Source organism: Thunnus thynnus, chromosome 18 (genome assembly GCF_963924715.1).
Source record: "Thunnus thynnus chromosome 18, fThuThy2.1, whole genome shotgun sequence".
In the NCBI taxonomy this organism is placed as follows: domain Eukaryota; kingdom Metazoa; phylum Chordata; class Actinopteri; order Scombriformes; family Scombridae; genus Thunnus; species Thunnus thynnus.
Genome location: NC_089534.1, coordinates 18,641,048 through 18,661,433, shown reverse-complemented (window position 1 = coordinate 18,661,433; position 20,386 = coordinate 18,641,048). Strand labels below are relative to the sequence as shown.

Genomic DNA, 20,386 nt, shown 5'->3' with positions numbered 1-20,386 from the left:
AAATATTTGTTGTGCGTACAGGAAATTTTCTCACCATCTTTTCCTGTGCTAACAGTTTTTTGTTTTTTTTTCCACAGGTGATGCAGTTTGGCAGGATTGATGGCAATGCCTACATCCTGGACTTCCAGTATCCCTTCTCTGCTGTGCAGGCCTTTGCAGTGGCTTTAGCCAATGTCACTCAACGCCTCAAATGAGATGTCCCATCCCTACTTACCCTGAGTTATATCTGGGATTTAATGCAATCTTTTGAAGGGGCACAGTTGTTTCATTTGAGATTAATAAACTTTGATTTTGGAGAGAAGACTAAAATCAGCCCTGGTCATAGAGAGAGAGAGATACAATCACGCTGCACTACACAATGCTGCCATTTGAGTTGGTGCAATAAGCATTGGCTGCATTTGCCAAGGATGCCCTCAGATTTGCTCCGTTTGGCAGTCAGTGGCGCCTTGCAATGCATGTATGGCCAAAGAGCTGAGCTTTGGTGATCATCATGCAAATAAATGCTGCTTTAGCTAGAAGAAGCTTATAGACACGATAACCAATCGGTTAACTGAGAAAGGAATTGTCAAGGTGCAGTTTTCAAAAGAGGCAGCAGTAATACTTGAAAACCACACTCTGGAGATCAAAGTTGTTTTCCCCAGAGCGCACAGGTACTACTGGGCACTGAAATCCATTGCTGTACAAAACTTCAGTGAAACAGTTACCACTTTATTATACTGCTTTTGCTTTTAGGATTTTATTAAATGACTTAACATGGTGGAGGGTAGGAGGGTCTTTTTGTTTCGCTCTCTGCCATTCCTTTTGTTACCATCTCAGTCTGTTAAGGCTGGAATTGAGGTTTAGATATATGCATCATCTAGGAGCATTAAGAGTTCACACATTTCACAGTTGTGAAAGGTGTTTCACTGTTAAAAACTTGGGAAGGTAAAGTAGTAAATAGCTGAGGTGAGCTGCAGTCTTTTCCACATGGTTTCCTGGGACTCTGAAGGACGAAGAAATGTTACTCTGTTCATGGATTAAATTATATGTACATTTTGTTGTTTATCTATTCTTATATGAATTTTAACATTATTGTCATTGTTTGTGATATACAATCTTCATACCCTGTCAACATGGTTTTCAACTTTACCTGCTTTATTTGGGAGACTGGTGGCTGAATTTGAATATTGCTGTGTTATCTGGAGAATTCAGGTGGGAGGGGGTGTACAGAATAGCTTTGACTGACGTATCCTGTACTTAATGAAATATCTACAATATGGTGACATGGGCGCGAAAGACATCGCCAAAGCCTGGATTCAACAACGTAACCTCTGGCATGAAGTGATTTGTCACCTGCTGTCACTTCTGTGAAGTGAGTGTGTAGTTGGAGGGAGGGAGGGGTGGGCTGTCCCTGCTCTTGAAGACCACACTAAATATGTAAGCAAGGTACAGGAAATATTTTTGTATATTTCTCCTATGCCATTTCATACTCTCTTCAGAAGTCATGTAAATACATATCAGTCATATGTAAATGTTGTTAAGAGACTTGGGTGACTCTGACAGATGTCTATTTACACCTGTCTCCACTGTGTTTTAAGTGTAATTTCAGGTGTGGAGCGAAGCTGTAGTACTGTTTAACTCAACAGCTACAACCACAAAAAAAAAGATGGAAAAAAAAAAGAAAAAAAAAAACAACAACAGTTAAGCTGAAATCATTTTCACTGAATCTTTGAAGTCATAACTCCAATGAAGGATGAAGCTATTGAGATCTGTTCATTTAGTAAGCTGACACTGAAATCTGTAAAGCTGGTTTATTTTTTTCTTTCAGGCAGTGACGTTTGTGTTTTTAGTGACCTGAGAACACAGAACGAGGTCAGGAGGAAATTATTAGACACACTGCAAATATCACAAATAGGTTTTATTAGTAAAAATATGAAACTTAACGTCACAGAAGTGATATTTAGGCTGATTAGGGTCACCTCAAACTTTTGTGCCAAAATATGCATTTGCTAAAATTTAAAGTTGATGAAATGGGCCTAGACGGAAGTGTAACTTAATGCTTGGTTTTAAAAAAAAGAAGAAGAAAGCTATCACTTTGGACCAGTTATGGTCTCTGAATTGATGAGATTATTACCTTCTTTAGTGTGATCTTTGTATCACAATGAGATGCATGTCTATCAGACAGGGTGTTGGATTGAAAAAAAAAAAAAGTAAGTCTCTACTGATCCTAAAAAATGAAAAGAACATGAGCATGGCATTAAAAAAATCCATATTTTTGTGTTAGTTGTGCAATATTTTCTTAGGGAAAAAGAATCCTTTGTCATCACTTTTGACCACAGTTTTAATACCGTTCTTTAAGTTCAGCATCCCAGTTGCTGGTCTGTACATTTTATTTATGAGATTATTTCCAAAAGGAGATATAGTATCTATACATACTGTATATTGTGGAGTTTTCTGAACATTTCTTTGTGTTGATAAAAGTTTGTTACAAGTGTAGCCCAAATCGTGAGATGGGAATGTGGGGGTGGGGGGGATGGGAACGGGCACATTTTCTGTGTTTTGTGAAGTTTGCATTGAATGGAAAAGATGTGAATGAGTAAGTGCTCAGTTTAGTGTAGTCGGTAGACTAGTTATGTAGAGTGTAACTGTCAAGTCAAGGTGTGTCTGTATTCAACTGTGCAGTCTACCAATCCCATCAGTGTTAAATCTATTATCTTCAAACGTGTGCGGTCATGGCTTCTTACACAATCACATCGTTTCACACAAGTTCACAAGTGTAAGCCACTGAGTTCATGTTCAGAATTGCCTACGGACTTAAGTTAAGGATTCACTTTCAACTGATTTTAATGAGACGACCTGTTGTAGATATTGTAGGATTTGGCTTTTCTTTAGAAAAGATATGTGCTTTGTATTTGTAGATGTAGACTTAAATGACAAAAACACTTGAAAAAAAAAAATCGGAGTCTGATTTGGTGACTGAACGTTTATAGTGAATGGATAGTAAGGCATGCCATGTAAATTATTTTATAATTGTATATGTCACGCATTTTTTTGAATAAAACGTCATTGTTTTAAGAAAAAATACTGTCTAGTCTCCTCAATATATTCACAGCCAGCTATTGGACTAAAGTTTACATAAAGCGGCCTCATTGACATTTTGTGACATTTTGACTCAGCAGGAAAAGCACAGGAGGAACTAATAATTTCAATGACGGCTCTGTTCCATTTAAGTGTCCCAGTAAGACGTGGCTGGTGAGTGAACACTATTCCTGGATCCTGGAACTGACACACCTACAGAGACTGCAGACATCATTAATATTATTAATAACACCTGTGCTTTTCTGAGATTTGTGGGGGGGAAAATCTGTTTTTTCCTCAAAATGATGACATATTACATCAAAATCATGAGCATGTACCTCATTTATAAGTTGCTTTGGACAAAAGCTGCCAAATGAATAAATGTAAATGTAGCATCTTTTGAATTAACATTTGGAATCAGTAATGGGCAATAGATGTGATTGGTTGAGATTGGTGTGACTAAATTTGAGATTCCTGATACCTTAATGACATATTACTTATCCGATGACTGGGTTCAGGCATTAAGAAAAGGCTGCTTATTCGGTTAATATTGGAATTGCACAGATCATGTAAAAGAACTTCTGGGTTGCTTCAGCCAAAACAGACTTTTGACCCATGAGCCTCTCCACACTGATGTCTCTTTAACAAACTGTTATCCATTATAGATAATCCTGACCAGCCTCCCCACCACATAGTGGACAGACAGCAGAGCTCTTCCTCTAACACACTGGTTCAACTTTGCACTGAATTTGCACATCTTTATACTCCTCCTCTACCTCATTGCATTTCTAAAACTTCAACAACTTTACTAACTTGTCTAATGTATATAGTATGTTATCCTATGTTTATATTTTATTATATTTATAGTGTATGCTAAGGTTTTTTCTTATATTTTTGTATTAAGCTATTTTGTTTCATTTTGTTATTTGTTGTGTTTTTCTATAGATTTATATTTCTCTCTTCTAATGTTGATATGTGCGTTTACTGTTCCAGTGCAATGCCTGGATAACCTGCTGCTGTAACACAAGAATTTACCAATTTGGGATCAATAAAGCAGTGGTTCTCAAACCTTTTCAGGTCAAGGACCCCTAAACTGACACAAATTAGACCAGTGACCCACATCTGATAAGATCTTTGCTTTTAGATGTATTCTTACAGAAAGTAAATGAAACCCATGGCCAGAATAGTCACATTTTGTCATTGTGTTACTTATGGATGGAATTATAGTGAAAATAAATTATTCCCCTTTTTGCTGGGGACCCCCTGAAATCCCTTCAAAGGACCCCTGGGGGATATCTCTCTATCTATGTACCGTATTTATTTAATTAGAAGCAGCTGTCTGTCTCTGTCCGTGGTGCTGAACTCTGATCACGTGACCCTCCTCCAGCGTGTAGGCGATGTGGTGTCGTCCCCTCTTCGTTTCTCTTTCTTTCAACCGACACAAACAAAACAGCTTCGGCTGCACTTTCGATTAAACGAGGGAACAATACAGACAGGCCACATTGTGCTGTCCTCTAAAGGCCGCCGATTGTCTTCCCTCATCGCCATTTTTCAGCCGACAGACGGCACGGTGTAGTAATGGACACCGACTACTCGTCCGGCTTGGAAAACCCTCTGTACAGCGAGCTGAAATACTTCTGTAGGAAGATCCAGGAGGCCTACAACGAGCTGAAGGAGGACCTGACACCTTACCGAGATGACCGTTTTTACAGGTGCGTCCGCTGGTTTTCCCACCAACACAACACAATAATAAATAATCAATTTCCCACTGCGTGATGTATTCAAGCTATTTTCCTGGCTGCATGTTGTGAATAAGCTTAACAGTTTTCATATAATGTGGGTCTGTAACGTTATGATGGTGATTTATTTGGAATAATTAATTTACTGTAGCCTTTGGAATTTCGATGCTGTGATGTATCTCAGATTATACCAGATTAAATGGAAAGTGTGATTTTCAATAAATAGAATAGTGCAAGAAAATATCAGTGAAAAGGTGAAAAACAGAAACGCCACTGATACATAGTATTTCCCCATATGACTATATATTACTAATTGGCTAAATAACATGGAAATTTCCTACATTTTAAAACGTGGTGGAGGCCTACTGACTCCTATTAGAGGCAACAAGTGTTGTCTTATGAAGGGAATTTAATCTCAAAATACACATTTAATTATGGTAAAACATCATATGCCTTTTTTAAAACCTTAATTTTGTTTTTCAAACAATAAGACTTTACCTAATATTGGTTAAATAGCCCATTAGAAATTAAAAGGTAATGTTGACGTTTGATATCGTCGTGCTACGCATGCGCCAGCGGTTTTCTCCCCGTCAAAGCTAATTAGATAGCCGCTAGTCACCTTTTTTTTGGCCGAATAAAATAAGCCTTAGACACAAATAAAAGTATATCTAATTAATGTACCGCATTGGAGCGTGTAAAACAGCTTTATAAACACGCACGTACATCCAAATGAGGAGGAGGAGGGGGTAGGACGGAGAGATTTCCTCCTACCTTGTTCCCTACTCACTTAAATCAGCACCCTTGTTCACTTTCACGTTCCCTTTCCCCCTCGCTGACGTCACGTGATCACGCTTACCCATTCGATGACGTCGCACTCGGCGTTCCAGTTGTCGCAGACTGACGTGGATACACGGATGTAGATTCACAGTGCAAATTTAACGTTTTTTTTCTCGCCCCCGAGACTGCGAACCGAAAAGAATGGAGCTGTAAGTGTGCCAGGTGTTCATCAGACACACCAGAGATGTGTTACCGTTTTTATAAGTTTGTGGAAATCACTCTATAGCTTTCTTCTGCACATCTGTTACTACTAGCGTAAACTAGCATGGAAGCTAGCAGTGTTGACATATCCGCACCTGAGCCATAGGCTATTGAGCACCAGTATAACCATATGACAAACATTACCTACCGAGTTCTGGTCTTTAGCTGGTGTGTGTTAACTCTAATGAATGTCTCCCCGGTGCAGATTGGCTCCTATGCGGCTGTACACCCTGTCCAAAAGACATTTTGTCTTGGTCTTCGTGGTGTTCCTGATCTGTTTCGGCCTCACAGTCTTCATTGGGATTGCAGGTATGGCTATTTAACATTAACTTAACGTTACAGCAGTGCTACTAACCCAAGCTTGGTGTTGGCCAGCAGGCTTTTGGGGTTTTCAGGTATAGAGAGAGGAGGTGAGTCATTCTGTCTGATTCCACAAGTCACTGTTATCAAGCTCCGATAACAGAATAACTGAGCAAGGAGCTTTTTGCCACTACTCTGCTCCTTGCCAGTGGTTCTCTATTTTTTTGTGATGCACCCCTTTGAACACAAACAGTCATCTTGGAGAAGTTGCCGCAGATCTTCTGTATATTTATGTGTCTCAGTTGCTTCTGTCTCTTCATGTAATACCAGACTGACTCGATGATGTAGAGATCAGGACTCTGTGGGGGCCATATCATCTGTTACAGGACGTCCTTGTTCTTCTTGTTGCTGAAGATAGTTCTTTATGACTCTGACTGTGTGTTTGGGGTCATTGTCATGCCGTAGAATATATTTTGGATCAATCTTAAGCCTCCCTGATGGTTTTGCATTATGGATAAGAATCTAGCATGCCTAAGTTTTAGGTGTAAGTGCCTAAAACTTTTGCACAGTACTGTATATTTTTTCTTTATCAATCATTAACAGTATTGGGGAAATTACTAACAAAACTAGCAAAGCTGAATCTTACTTAAGCACATTTCATGTCACCTTTACACGTGTTACTGTTGTGTACATGAAGTTAATCTTTGCTCAACCCACCAAATTTAAAAACACAAAAGGCACAACACGAGAGCAAGATAGGTTTTGCCATATTTTCTTGACTTCTGTTTTAACTTGTGTGTTTGCTTGATGAAAATCACCAGTTTTCCTTTTCGTCTGTGTCGAAACCTGTTCTTGTACCACACATGTTGATTCATGTCTGAATAAATGTTGCCAATCTGAATCTTGCAAAATTCTCTAGCATGAAAGCATTTATAGTGCAACATTCATTAAATTCATTTAAATTTAGAAGAAAAGATGAGAGAAGGAAAAACAAGAACATTTTCTAATTGGTAGATTTGTTTATCTCAGTTTTTGTTGCATTAGGGTCTATTTTTCCCCAAGAACTGAGTTATTTAAGGTGCAGACACCATCCACATGGATTAATTTTCAGTTCTCCAGGTAGTCAAGATTTCCATTAAAGTTTAAATCAGTCAGATATCACTATTGATACAGATATTAATATTTGCAGATATGACTTGTCCATGTTATTTTCTGTACACTACATCTTTAGCTCAAAAAGGGTTTTACTACACTTTGGATGGGGGCATAATTTTGAGAAAAATGCATTAATTGTACTTTCTTAATTTTTGTAGGTCCTAGGATTATCTCTAAGCAAGAGCACAATGGGGAACATTTACTTTCCAAAAACCTCACAGTTAAGGTAAGAGGAAAAGGTGTTATAATAGCAAGTCGGTGATATTTGCTGCAACTGTCAGCAACGCTTAATGATGACAACCTAAATCAAGTAGTTTTGTCATCAAATCATATATTATTGTAGTGAAACAACTTACAACTTATGAAAAAGAAGTGTCTTGCCATTTTAAGGCCATGTATTTCTGTGTGAATTGTATTTATATGAGGTGATTGTCTTGCAATATATAACTCGACACAGACATACAGTAAAATGCAATGCTAAAGTTTTGTTTGTATCACATTATTCTTTACTCAGTGTTTCACACCCTTATCCCTCCACCTTTTTATGTCGTTGTGTGTTAGAGAAAATCTTTGGATTTTTTGTTGTGATATAAGCAAAGATAGAATCACTGGAATTTTATGCTGTGTGTTTCAACAATTGTCAGTCATGGTAAATATCCTTTATAATGTGTGGCAAATTAATTATGAATTTCAATGTCTGTTTTCAGACTGGGCCCTTCCATCTACTTTCTCCTCCTCTAACCACCTACAACCAGCAGCTGTGGCTCACCTGTGCAATGCAAGCTGAACACAGTAACGGTAAAATGACAGAAAAAGCAGCAAACTTTGACACACCTCAAATAGCTTTTCTCTTTTGTTAATGTGCAAACATACTTGGCGTTGGTTGATAACAGCGTGTTTCTACTGCTCTCCGTGTCAGTGGGTGACTTCCAGCAGCCTTTTGAGATCAACGTTGAGCTAAAGGGAGTGATGCAGGATGCCAGTGTGATGTATGTCAACAACGTGCACCAGAGATCACGAACGCTACACTGCGGAACTGTAAGTCTCTCTGTCTCATATGCTGGACTGTCATAAATCATTCAGTCAGGCTGCAGCGACCAGCGCAGCGGTATGAGTTTAGGAAATGGTACTTATAGTTCAAAATAACGCTGTAGTGTAGAGTGCAGGATTGAAATTGATCATCATGTTGGTGATGTCCTCAGTTCATTAATCCACAGTACAGTTAAGATTGTTGACGGAACTGACAGTGACGCAGCGTTTTTTTTGACTTTCTGTACAGAAATGTGATGAAATCATCGTGCTGCACCTGGGATACCTGAACTACACCCAGTACCAGGTCACGGTCGCTTTCAAAGGCCTTGAAAATATCACATATGAAATCAAGGTCACCTTTGTGGTAGGTGACAAACACTGGCAGCTCATAAACTAACTCTGTGATATTTGTTTTTGGTTTGCTGCATTGGATGTTGTTCAGAATTTCTTGAACTCACAGTTTCTTTACTCTTTTATTTTATCTCCCTTTTGTTCTCTTGTTTTTTGTTTTTTTTTTAAATTCCCCTCAGTGGAAAACATACAATCCCGTCTTTTCACAAGTGGAGATCTGGTTCCGGTTTGTCTTTGTGGTGTTGACCTTCATGGTGACGGTAAGAGCATATGTCATTTCTTTGGTGCTCTTCATCTAAATTAACTTCACAATACTAGAATAACATACACTCTCTGTGCAAAATGTGACAGAAAACAAAAGATGACAAGTGTAATGTAATAGTTTTAGCTTTTCCTGACTTTTCCTGAATGCATCATGACTAATATATATTTTTTTCTCTGTGTGTCTCAGTGTATGTTTGCTCACTCACTGAGGAAGTTTTCTATGAGGGACTGGGGCATAGAACAGAAGTGGATGTCTGTCCTGCTCCCACTGCTGCTACTCTACAACGGTGATTTTCATTATTATCCATCTCCAAATCAGTTTTTACCCTTTTTAATTCATGTATCAGATAAATTGTATTACACATGTCCACACTCATACACTCCATTATTCCCAGTAAGTCACCTAATTACTGCAGCAGTAGTTTTTAAATTCACAGCAAGAGAATGATGGTTTCAATTGTTAAATGCTACATGTATTCTGTCCTTAAGTCCAACTTTAAGGTCGTCTGCTGTACTGGCACCTCGGCTTTGGAACTGTCTTCCAGATAGTATTTGATCTGCTGACACCGTTTCTGCTTTTAAATCCTGTCTAAGGCACATTTTTACAGACTTGCCTTTTCGCCTGAAACTAGTCTTATTTGTTTACATAATACAGCTGTGTTGTGCTGATTTTAAGTTTATTTACTTTGCTCTTCAGATCCATTTTTCCCGCTGTCATTCCTGGTGAACAGCTGGTTTCCGGGGACGTTGGATGCATTCTTTCAGGCTCTCTTCCTGTGTGCCCTGCTGCTCTTCTGGCTCTGTGTCTATCATGGCATCAGAGTGCAGGTGGGTTCACTATTATTACCACACTTAAATGGTTTGGTCTCATTTTAGCTTGTTCTAAAATCTGTTTTTATGTGATTTATTTTGTTTCTGCAGGGTGAGAGGAAATGCCTGACGTTCTACCTGCCTAAGCTGGTCATTGTGGGTCTTCTGTGGCTCTCTGCAGTTACTTTGGGAATATGGCAAACGTAAGTATAACCTCTGGCCACAAGCAGCCTGATTCAAACTGTGAATGACAGTACGAGTGAAACAATCTCCTCTCCGTTCTTGGATTGATAGGGTCAATGAACTCCAAGACCCTACCTACCAGTACAAAGTGGACATAGTGAACTTTCAGGTGAGACTGTTTCCTTTAGTGGCGTTTAAAGCAGTGAGTTGGATTGTATTGATGAAGTGGGAGTTTTTGATAGCTCCAGATCCGATCCTGATCACTTTCACACACTTTTGATGTTTGAGATGGAGATCATGAAAAAGTGACGTTAGGTTGCCCAACAGTTTAATAAAGTCCCATGTTCTCTCTCCAGGGCATGAAGGTCTTTTTCCTGGTCGTAGTTTGCCTCTACATCCTGTACCTGATCTTCCTGATCCTCAGAGCTTGTTCTGAACTGAAGAACATGCCCTACTCAGGTATCGCACCATATCACACTTCTCTGCACTGAATATGACTTAATCTTTTACTATAATAATATTAACGTGCCGTTTCTTTTCTATCTCTAGATCTCCGGCTCAAGTTTTTGACAGCACTGACGTTTGTGGTCCTCGTTATAAGGTGTGCTTCAGGAAAACACAAAAACCTAAAAGCAGCCTCTGATTGAATTTGCTTTTTAATGATCCTGTCCTCACTGCTCTCTCTCCCGCAGCATGGTCATTCTCTACCTGAGGTTTGGTGCCAAGGCTCTCCAAGACAATTTTGTGGCTGAATTATCTACTCATTACCAAAACTATATCCTTTAAAACAGTGTTCATCTTAACCACAGTTTCACTTTAGATATGCCACGTAACATGACATGTTAATGCTCAGGTCCAAGTCTGTTTGTTTCTCAATGTCTTCATATCCTCATCCTCAATTTTGTCATCCTGGTTTTCCATATTGTCAGTTTTCTGTTTTTGGTTTATTCTGTACATATCTATCTTATATCTGTGCGTCTTGAAAGAGGGATCCTTTCTCTTTTGCTTTCTTTTTTGCTTCTATCAGGTTGTATAAATGAAATTAACTAGCAAGTAATTATCCCTTAACTCCTGACATACCAGCTGAATTTTTATCCTTCTATGGCCTACTCAACTTCTACTTGTACACGTTAGCGTTTGTGTATTCCCCCTCCAAAAATGCTCTTTATGGTAAGTAATTTTATTCAATGTTTACTCATGAATTAAAGTTTTTCCACTCTTCTGTAGTCGATGAGTTAATACATCAACACATCTGCTTTTGTTTTATTTCCCAGACTCCCAGTTAAAGGATAATCCTGCTTTCTCTATGCTAAATGACTCAGATGACGAAGTAATATACGGGTAAGTGTTTGTTCACTTAATCGCCTTTTGTGAATCCTTAATCCTCACAGTTTGGCAGGTAGTATTCAGTGTAAACAAACATAAACCCCCTGATGTTTCTTTGTCCACGTAAAGGAGCGATTATGAAGAGATGCCTTTACAAAACGGACGTGCTATTAAAGCAACCGCCAAATACCAGGATGAGACTGACAGTGACTGACGGACCTCTGATTGCTCTTCTTCTGCGTCCCTGTTGGCAACTATCGGAATACAATACAACAAACCGTCATGTGTACGTGTAAATAAGGAGTATTTGCATCGGTAATACAAAACCACTAAGTGTACATAAATATATTTTTAAAAAGTTCCGTGTCTACTGAATGTACTGTAATTTTACTGAAAGTGGGAGGCACGTCAAGCTATTTTCTTCACTGTTCATGCTTTGTCCCATTGAAAACGAGAGAAATGCTTGTCAAATGGTACAATCTTTAGCAGTTTGTAGTGTTTATTTTTCCTTCACAACTAGCATTTCATCACAACCTGATGGCTGTAAATGATCGGGAAAAGTGCTAATATTAATTGGGGATTTGTGTGTGTGTGTGTATGTGTGTGTGTGTGTGTGTGTGTGTGTAAAGGTCAATCAATGTTATTTTTAATGCTTTCTGTTGAACCACTATTGCCACTCTATACTTTGTAAGTGGTTTTTGCCATTCCTATCCGCTCTCTTGACAGTTTGAGAATAACGCGTATATCTGGCCAAAGCTGAGTCAACCAGGCTCATGCTGCAGCAGCCATAAGTTCACTCTAACAGCCAGCAAATGACATGATTAATGAATAATGGGGAATTTAAGTGCCATAGCAGCGTTGGCTGTCGACAAAAACCTCTTTGTTCTCAGACATGTTAAAATAAAGATAACAGAGAGAGCCTTAACTGGAGTAGGTACCACTGACCTCTGACTACTCCGCTTACCAATTCTTTCCTTGGAAAGCAGCTTTGTAATTGCACTTGTTTAAGGTTTTTTTTTTTTATTTATTTTGCTGAAAGTTGATAACATTTGATACTGTATTGTGATTACCTGGATGGATGGATGGATTTTGATGAATTACATGAATTTTACACTTAATGAACTACTGATCTATCATATTAAACACTTCTTACTTAGATATTATTTTAAGTCATCTGTTCTTTTTCCACTACACAATGTTCCTATATGTGTAAAATGAGACACACGCTGCCCTTTCCTGTTTTATAAAGCTGGAGCTTATGGACAAAAATAGCCAAAACAAAAGTGTTTCTGTTCTTTACAATTAATATCTCAACACGTATTCTTAACAAGATGGTGCCTTGTCTTTACATCACCCTGTTTTCTTCTAAATGGGCTGCAGTCTCATATTTGTCAGTGCTTTGACATACAATATATGTACATGTTTGATTATTTCAGTGTGAATGTAGCTTTTGTTGGTTTAAGGCGGTTAGATGGGGTTGTTGTGGGTCCTGATATGTTGGAAGTTCTTGCATTATCTGTTGCTTTATGAGATGAAAAGCTGTACATGTAGCACTCTTGTCATGTCACTTGTAAATAAAGCAAAGTATATACAGCATAGTATTGTTTTAATTAATTGCACTTAACATATAACACATTTTATTCAAACATAGCCAACATGGCCAAATATAACAAGCTGATTCTCAAAAATACACAAAATTGTGCCTATTCAAAAAAAGTCTTTTAAACACGTATATTGCAGTTGATTCAGATCGACAACCCAAAAACACTGACGATGCAGTACATGGACTTGTTCTCCCATCTCACAGAGCAGCTTCCTGTTGGGTTCAATAAACAATAAATTCAGTGTTACCCTCACATTTAAAGTCAGTGACAACAGACCACTCAAAAGGTTAACAGGCATCTCGCTCAAAAGCACACTGACAGTTGCTGACAGAAGGGAAAATATTACTTTTCAATTATACTGCTCTTGGCACTTGAACCAAGTACTGTTCAGGATCTACTCTGTAAATGAAATTACCTCTGTATTATTCATTTGCAGGATTGTCATGCAAATATTAGTAAAAAATTACAATTCAAAAATGTTGCATTCTTCGCATTCAATAACATTGATTGAAATCATTATTGTCTCCTGTTTTCGGTAACATGGTGCCATAATATAGTGTAAAACCTGAAGAATACACTCTCTCTGCTCTCTGAAAGCTTCATTAAGAATTCATCGCCCATTTTTTAATGGCTGATGAGGTATTTATGAGCGAAAAATAGATTGTAGTTCACAAGTTTTGCATAGAGGCTAATTATGAGGACATACTGTGAAGGGTCAGAATATGAACAGTATGTACGGGTTAAAAACTGCGGGGCTGTTTCATTTTACCATCAGTAGAGTTGTCCCAGAAGCATGTGCTGGCTGTTTGCAGTCCTGCTCCATTTTTCTGCATGATGATACAGGTAACTGTGGGAAAACACACACAAATACACACGGTCTTGTAATATCAACTTCAGAGCACAAGAACCATCAGCAGATTATTTGTGAGGCAGCAGCACACATACCGATGTATTTGAAAGGTTTTCCCAGCTTGCTGAGTTGACTGAGGCACTGCTCCACTACACTAGTGGTCCACTGATTCACTCTGCTGTGCTGGTAGGCATTTCCTCCTATTGCTGTTTCTACTGACTACAGAGACAATTTAAACTAAGGACTGATCAACACACACAATGTCTTCATAACTGATAACAGCCTTACAATTACACTGCAATAGACTGTTAGAAATCCACGACTTTATAGTCACTAACATATCATATAACTTCACCATAAAAAGGTTAGTGTATTAAATAATGCATGAAATTATCAGTTTATTAACAGTTATCCTGTTTTATGGTCTGTAGGCAGAGATAGGGACAGTGCCTAGCAACCGTACAGTGTCCATAGCAACCAACGGGTCGCTAAATACAACGTTGCTAGCTAGCCGTAGCAGCTAACCAACAAACCTTAACTTTGTGGAAAGAAACGAAAGGGCGGTAACACTGTTTTTTCCGCTTACCTCTTTTATAATTTTGCTCACTTCATCAACGACGAAAGCAGTCTGTTGGGTGAAATACAGAACAGAGTGTTTTTAATGAACAAAAAGCTAGCCGTGCCTAGCAAACCTACGTTTTAACAAACCGATTATCTGAGATTTACACTCTTGGAAAAACTTTTTGAGGTGACATTTCGTGGCAGTATCTGGGGGTTATTTCTAGATGATAAAATAAAGGCAAAAGTCAGTTTAAAATATGAACCCTACCTCCTCTTCTGCCTGATACTCATCCATGGTTACTGCCAGCCGTCAAGTTAGACAGGGTGCCCAACAACACAACTTCCGGCCCCACTTCTACGGAATAAAGGCGCCACTAACCGACTGAAAAAAAAAACAAAAAAAAAAAAACTAAATATGCATTCATTAAATTCATAGCTGGGCTCATTGAAGCACTGAGTGAACACTGTGTTCTAGTGTAAGCCATGTTCACCACATTATTACAGATAAAGATTTAAAAAAAAAAAAAAAAAAAAAATTCTATGGTCACTGAACAGATTGCCTGAAGGATCTTGAAAAATGACTAGATGGAGAAAGATGACTAGATTCACAAGGAGACTCCAGGACTCAATAAAACAGTGATTTCGAAGTCCAGATGTGACGAGTCTAAGTGTAGTGGTTTTTCATCTGGACCTCTAATGTGGTCTCGATGGAGAAATATCAGTGAAATCGCCTTTTTTCTGTTTTTATACGCAAAATAAAAGTTTCACAAATCTGTAAGTGGGTTTAAACAGCAATAAGGCTTTTGCTACGATATCTAACACTTTGTGTAAATGGTGCAAAAATATCATCCATTGGGGTTACCTAAATCTTGATAAAACCATAGGGGGATAAAGCCTTAAACAGTCTATGGATAAAACCAAAACTCACAGGCACACATCGCCCCCTTCTGGTCAGATGTAGCAAACGTTTTATACAACGTTGCGTAACGTGAAAATATCGCGGGACTCTTGCTGACTGGTGTTTAGTAACCGCCAGTTCTCGCCGTTAAGACGACAATTTCAGGTAGGTCGGTGCATTTACGAACTAGCTTCTTTATTCTATTATTTTTTCTGCTCAGTCTTTTGGCTCTGCTGCAAACTAATGTCAAAGCGTGAAACAAAATGTTCTGAAATGGTCGTTTCGTGTTGCGACGTGTGTAACGTTATGTTAGGCTAACTCAAATGCTAGCTAAAATTTCGCTGAAGTTAAACTTTCAACTTTTTACTTAGAATTGAGTTATAACTTAGTCATTCAATAACTTATAGCTATGAAAGTAGCGCCCACCTGTTAGACTAAGCTGACTTGGATTGTTGCACTTTTCCTTATGTCGTTGTTATTAACTAACAAGCGTTGAGGTTCTCCCGAGATACACCTGCATCTTTTATTGGTGGTTTTTGGAGTGCGGTCTTTGACGCAAGCTCACATTGATTTTGAAGTTAGCTGGAAAAGTCTATGCTGTTATATTTGTACCTCATTGCTTAGCGAGCAATGGGAGATTTGGAGAAAAACAGACACTGACAAAGCAGACAAAACATACTTTGCAAGCACATCAATTATATTTTAACTAATACGCAAGCAAAAACTAATTTGGTTTGAGTAAACAAAAATCGAATTTGTTCTCAATAAATATATTTGCATGTTAACTATTATTCATATTAACATGTAATAATAAGTCCTTTCACTCGGTTTTAGTGATATGCCCCTTTAAACTCTTTCCAATCTTTGCATGTTCAACTTTTGCTCTCTGGCTCTACCTGGCACAACGTTACAAAGGTGCCACAAAATCAACCAATTGGAAATGGAGAAGGTAACTTCTGATTCGTCTGTCCTGTCATGTCCGGTGGCTGGAAATCTAAAATCCATCTCTTTCGTCTTCTCATGTTACGTTGTGATTAGAATGAGGCACAAATATAGCACCAAGTCGTTTTCAACAATTCTCATGTCTACTTTCACAATGTTTGAATCGGGAAGCAGTAGTTTGAATCCAGAAAGTAGTTTTAACAGTAGTTTAAAATGGTGTAATTCGTGTATGAAGGTCATTTTTTCCGTTAGTTAACTGTTTGCTTCGACATATTGCTGTTTTTTTAAAAAACAAACATACCGGAAGTCGAAACAGTTGTGCTGCTAGCTTAACGCACAGTCTGAGCACATCTTTAGTTTCATTGCACTAAACGGGAACCGGGTTATATCATATATTAGTTCATTGTACACATTTGCTCAGATTCTCGTATGCTCTTACCATATTGCAAATAGGCATTTTAAACGTATGCTGGAGTACAGTGCAACGTAAAGTTTGAAGTTCAGACGGGGTGCAGTTACCCGATTCTTCAGCAGAGGGAGACAGAGTTCACTTAATCTTTATTACAGCGTAGCTCGGAAAGGTAAATTAAAGTATTCTTGCCACACACACACACACGATCCTGTTATCATTAATAGTTATAATAAACCGTGGTCATGTGATTAAATGGACTTAACAAGGGAACCTACTGTTATTAAAGCTATAAAAACGATTTTAGTACGATACTCGATAGTGATCGCTTATTGGGTCAGGGCTTACCACGTGACCAGAAGTAACTTCACTGTCGTAGCATTTTTTTTAACTGAAACACGCTATTTTGTGTGCTTTTTCGGTACATGTGAGTCATGAAGTGCCACGTTTTTATGCTGTCTTTATTACGCTTCGTTTATATTGTTTGAATCTATCAAAACTTTGTGAAACCATGAGTGAGAGATACAGTGAGGAGAATCACTCCCCTACGTCGGTTTTTTGTCGTTATCGCTTCTCGGCCTTTTGGCTAAGATCAAGTGTAGTATCTGTTCTTATCAGTTTAATATCTGATACGTCCCCTATCCGGGGACCATATATTAAATTGATTTTTGGAACAGGGAGATGGAATAGGGGCTTGCTCCGTCCACTCCGCGCATCGACCTGGTATTGCAGTACTTCCAGGAACGGTGCACCCCCCTATAACTGTGAAATATAAACATTTACACTTCACATTAATCTAGTTTGTCAGCAGTTGCTGGATAGTATTGATTGTGAGTTCATTGAACAGTTAGTCTGTCAGTCTGTTAGAAGGCTCCCATAGATGAAAGGAAAGCCTATAATATGTCGATTATGTTCTTTTTACTTTTCATTCCTTCAAAAATAGATTGATTCAAGTTTTCAGCTTGTATCTGAGGGCAGATTTCATAATTCCCATCATAAGTGAGAGCTCATAGATTATTAACATCATGTTAATAATCATCTGGGGAAAAAAACAACTCATAGACATGAACATATTCTTTGTGTTATACTACAAGACTAGAAATGTAATTGATAGTTTATCCTCACACAATAAACAGTGGCCTGCTTCATTTGTGGTTGAAGCAAAATACTGTTATTGACACAAATCTTTTTTGATCAGATCAGCCAAGTTGTTATGTACCTGTGTTATTCATCTGGTAAGTTTAAGATTCAAGAGCAACACAGCGGATGGCAACATCCTTGAAGGCAGCTCAAGTTCCACTTAGAGTATATGATACAATATTTACAATTATAAAAAAGGAGAGAGAGGAAAGATAGGAGAGAGACAAATTAAATATATATACAAATCTACATTATATTGCACATTGGTGCACAAGTGTGGTATTGTACCTGAGTGATAGGTGATAGATAGATACTTCTGATGAAAGTATAAATATTACCTAGTAGGGAAAAGTTTGTGTGTTTGGTGGAGGGTGAGTAAGTGCGTAGAGGAAGAGAGAGAGACTGTGTGTCTGTGTATGACTGTATGTTCACAAAGTCCCAGAGTTCAACAATCAGGTTATAAGATGTTACGAGTTTACGAGTTATTGGGATTTATATGAGCCTTGTGTTTACATTGTTATTTACTGCAGTTTCACAAGGAACCACATAAAAGATTTGATGTAATCTCTAAAAGGGAGAACTTCAGCTGTTGTTGGAGGGCCAGATTTGGCCCACAGGCCACTATTTGCTTACCACTGCTGTATATAAACTGAAGAACTTCACCTGTTGCCTTTTAAGGAACTAGGCAATTCAATCCATGTGTTGTCATCATTACAAGGGTTTGTTTTTCTGCAGCATCTAGGTCAATGGTCTCTACAGTGAATATGACCTGGAATATGTTGCAGGGTTTATGAAACATTTGGGGGCACTTTGCATCAAATGGCAACTGTAAAGTCTTTACAAGTGCAATTTACAGGACCCAGAGACAGGACTGTTTTACATAAAATAGCTTAGATGGCCTCACAACAGCAAAGACGCAGTATGAAGTTGTTCACTCTCCTTTCCAGTTGTATTAATCCAATTTACAGTTTCAACAGCAGATGGCATGGTCTTCTATAGATTAGTTTACAGACAAATATCACATAATAGGATTTTTAAGACTAGTTCACATATTCTTTAGAGACTGTGTCTTTAAATGTGACTGTAGGTAAATAATTATGCTTAATAAAAATAAAATGGAAGTGCTTTTTAACCAGAAAGCCTGGTTATCTTGGCAGTGTGGAGAATTCTTTGAAACAGCATTCATAAGGCCATTCATATCTTTGTTGTTTACATTTTACTCACACATAAGAAAATTACTAATTTCTCATGGTCATTAAATCTGCAGTTGTCATATTTTGGAGTTTGAAACAGAACAAAAAGACTTATATAAATATGGAAGTCAGAGTCAATATTAGGGCCAAAACCCACTGAAAAATAACACTACAGCTCTACACACGTTTGTCTCTTTCTAGAGCTTTATTTTGTTCTCTGATTCTCACCGCTTTTAATCAGCCCTTCATATAAAACTGTGGGCAGATATTTTCGGCAAACAAGTTGACAATATGCTGTTTGCTCAGCACAAAGCGGTAATTTAGATCAAGACCAAGAAACAAACAGTGAGATGTATTAACATATTTCATAATTGACACATTTAAAAGAAATAAAAAAAACAACGCTGCACTAAAAGAAAAAAGAAAAATACTGTACAACCAAAATTGTACCAAGGAGCACAATGTGCCTTTGCAACTTAAATTATTTTCATCTTAATGCACAAAATGATTAACATTTTATCCTTTTCTGTCTGCAGTTAAAACAATGCAGACCATTTTTATTTAAAGGCATAAATTCTGAAACAGTCCGGTGTCTAAGAAGAGAGAGTTCTGTGTGTTATTTCTGCGTGATGGGGAATGAATTCTGGTCCATTAACTCGCCAACTCTCTCCTGCAGGATCTGAACCACCTCCGCCAGGATGAAGACATGTGTGTCGTCAAGATCCTTGAGGATAAACTTCTTCCCCAGGGCCATCTTCTCATCCAGGTAGAGGAGGAATTGTTTCATGGCAGGGTCGCTGGTCCAGTGAGCAGAGGGAAGGAATTGAAAACGACAAATTCATCATTTCAGTCTCAAATGGGAGGAATTATGTACTTTTTCTTGCGTAACACCTCAGCATCATTCAGTCCCTCCCTGACTTACCATTCAACAAGGACACCTTTGTGTACGTTGACCATGTTGTCAGGTGTAGAGAAACAAATTAAAGTGTTCAAAGCCTGTAAAACAATAAACGAAGATATGTAAATGTACTCACCGACAACACGAGCATCGACACAGCAATAGGTAAACTCAGGACAATAGATAAGAATAAAAGAACCTTAAAGCAAAAAAATACAAAAGATAGTAACTTATACTTAGCTCCCAGTTTGTTAATGAGGGCGTTATAAGTTAACGTTATATTTTAGAAAACCTAAAGTTTATTCACGATTTAAGAGCACAGCTGCTAATGTTAGCTTGTTAGTGCTAACGTTAGCTGACTAATACAAAACTCCAGGCTCATTCGGCTAATTACTGCGATATTCAGATCAATAACAAAGAACAAGCGATACGACCAATTACTATTACACCTACATTAAAGATAGGAAGATAAAAGAACGACTTTCACCAACCTTACGATTGTAGTTACTATATGCTAACTTTTCTAAGATTATGGAATGACGTACGGCATGTGCCGAGGGACAATCTTCTGTCATCCACAAGCTGCGCCTGCGCCAACGGATAGCGTTTGTTGTATGCTTATAGTGAACAATTAAT

General features: G+C 38.1%; 4 protein-coding genes and 1 non-coding gene across 11 annotated transcripts in view; 3 read left to right on the top strand and 2 right to left on the bottom strand.

Annotated features, from left to right (window-relative positions):
- The window catches only part of tulp4a (TUB like protein 4a), a 29,247-nt gene extending 27,538 nt beyond the window's left edge, over positions 1–1,709 (top strand). For all 5 annotated transcript variants that reach the window (XM_067572936.1, XM_067572932.1, XM_067572933.1 and 2 more), the window contains exon 14: positions 78–1,709. In XM_067572936.1, the coding sequence (XP_067429037.1) occupies positions 78–194 (117 nt within the window). In that variant the 3' untranslated portion in view covers positions 195–1,709. The remainder of the gene's footprint in view (positions 1–77) is intronic.
- Positions 1,710–4,490: 2,781 nt separating this feature from the next.
- On the top strand, positions 4,491–12,851 carry tmem181 (transmembrane protein 181). Of its 2 annotated transcripts, none has more exons than XM_067572222.1 (17): positions 4,491–4,769; positions 6,040–6,143; positions 7,448–7,515; positions 7,997–8,087; positions 8,209–8,327; positions 8,569–8,685; positions 8,852–8,932; positions 9,124–9,223; positions 9,634–9,764; positions 9,858–9,949; positions 10,041–10,098; positions 10,286–10,388; positions 10,479–10,530; positions 10,622–10,704; positions 11,010–11,099; positions 11,204–11,270; positions 11,385–12,851. In XM_067572222.1, exons 1-17 carry the CDS (start codon positions 4,636–4,638, stop codon positions 11,467–11,469), a joined length of 1,575 nt encoding a protein of 524 aa, XP_067428323.1. In that variant the 5' UTR covers positions 4,491–4,635; the 3' UTR covers positions 11,470–12,851. The 2 variants fall into 2 exon arrangements, with proteins under 2 accessions (XP_067428323.1, XP_067428322.1); XM_067572221.1 differs by lacking the exon at positions 4,491–4,769 and adding an exon at positions 5,671–5,782.
- On the bottom strand, positions 12,845–15,703 carry dynlt1b (dynein light chain Tctex-type 1b). Its single transcript, XM_067572224.1, has 6 exons — positions 15,595–15,703; positions 14,539–14,652; positions 14,296–14,337; positions 13,805–13,928; positions 13,629–13,706; positions 12,845–13,071 (listed from the first exon to the last, which is right to left on the bottom strand). Exons 2-6 carry the CDS (start codon positions 14,563–14,565, stop codon positions 13,001–13,003), a joined length of 342 nt encoding a protein of 113 aa, XP_067428325.1. The 5' UTR covers positions 14,566–14,652; positions 15,595–15,703; the 3' UTR covers positions 12,845–13,000.
- A 1,382-nt stretch (positions 15,704–17,085) lies between these two features.
- On the top strand, positions 17,086–17,276 carry LOC137169970 (U2 spliceosomal RNA). The gene has a single exon (XR_010924576.1). It is a non-coding gene; the product is annotated as a U2 spliceosomal RNA (small nuclear RNA).
- Positions 17,277–19,038: 1,762 nt separating this feature from the next.
- gtf2h5 (general transcription factor IIH, polypeptide 5) lies at positions 19,039–20,382 on the bottom strand. 2 transcript variants are annotated; one of them, XM_067572366.1, is made up of 3 exons: positions 20,204–20,382; positions 19,775–19,848; positions 19,039–19,649 (listed from the first exon to the last, which is right to left on the bottom strand). In XM_067572366.1, the coding sequence occupies exons 2-3, from the start codon at positions 19,807–19,809 to the stop codon at positions 19,469–19,471; spliced, it is 216 nt and encodes a 71-aa protein (XP_067428467.1). In that variant the 5' UTR covers positions 19,810–19,848; positions 20,204–20,382; the 3' UTR covers positions 19,039–19,468. The 2 variants fall into 2 exon arrangements, with proteins under 2 accessions (XP_067428467.1, XP_067428465.1); XM_067572364.1 differs by having other exon boundaries at positions 20,242–20,357.
- Positions 20,383–20,386: the final 4 nt, after the last annotated feature.

Excerpts from the sequence above, each read along its gene's own strand:
- tmem181 (XM_067572222.1), top strand. The coding sequence starts at position 4,636 with ATGGACACCGACTACTCGTCCGGCTTGGAAAACCCTCTGTACAGCGAG. Across the intron at positions 7,516-7,996 it reads CCAAAAACCTCACAGTTAAG|ACTGGGCCCTTCCATCTACT; the intron begins GTAAGAGGAAAA and ends GTCTGTTTTCAG. Across the intron at positions 10,705-11,009 it reads ATCTACTCATTACCAAAACT|CAGCTGAATTTTTATCCTTC; the intron begins ATATCCTTTAAA and ends CTCCTGACATAC.
- gtf2h5 (XM_067572364.1), bottom strand. The coding sequence starts at position 20,325 with ATGACAGAAGATTGTCCCTCGGCACATGCCGTACGTCATTCCATAATC. Across the intron at positions 19,849-20,241 it reads ATAGTAACTACAATCGTAAG|GCTTTGAACACTTTAATTTG; the intron begins GTTGGTGAAAGT and ends ATTGTTTTACAG. Across the intron at positions 19,650-19,774 it reads AAAGGTGTCCTTGTTGAATG|CGACCCTGCCATGAAACAAT; the intron begins GTAAGTCAGGGA and ends TCACTGGACCAG.
- dynlt1b (XM_067572224.1), bottom strand. The coding sequence starts at position 14,565 with ATGGATGAGTATCAGGCAGAAGAGGAG. Across the intron at positions 14,338-14,538 it reads AGTATCAGGCAGAAGAGGAG|ACTGCTTTCGTCGTTGATGA; the intron begins GTAGGGTTCATA and ends TTCACCCAACAG. Across the intron at positions 13,929-14,295 it reads TGAGCAAAATTATAAAAGAG|TCAGTAGAAACAGCAATAGG; the intron begins GTAAGCGGAAAA and ends TTGTCTCTGTAG.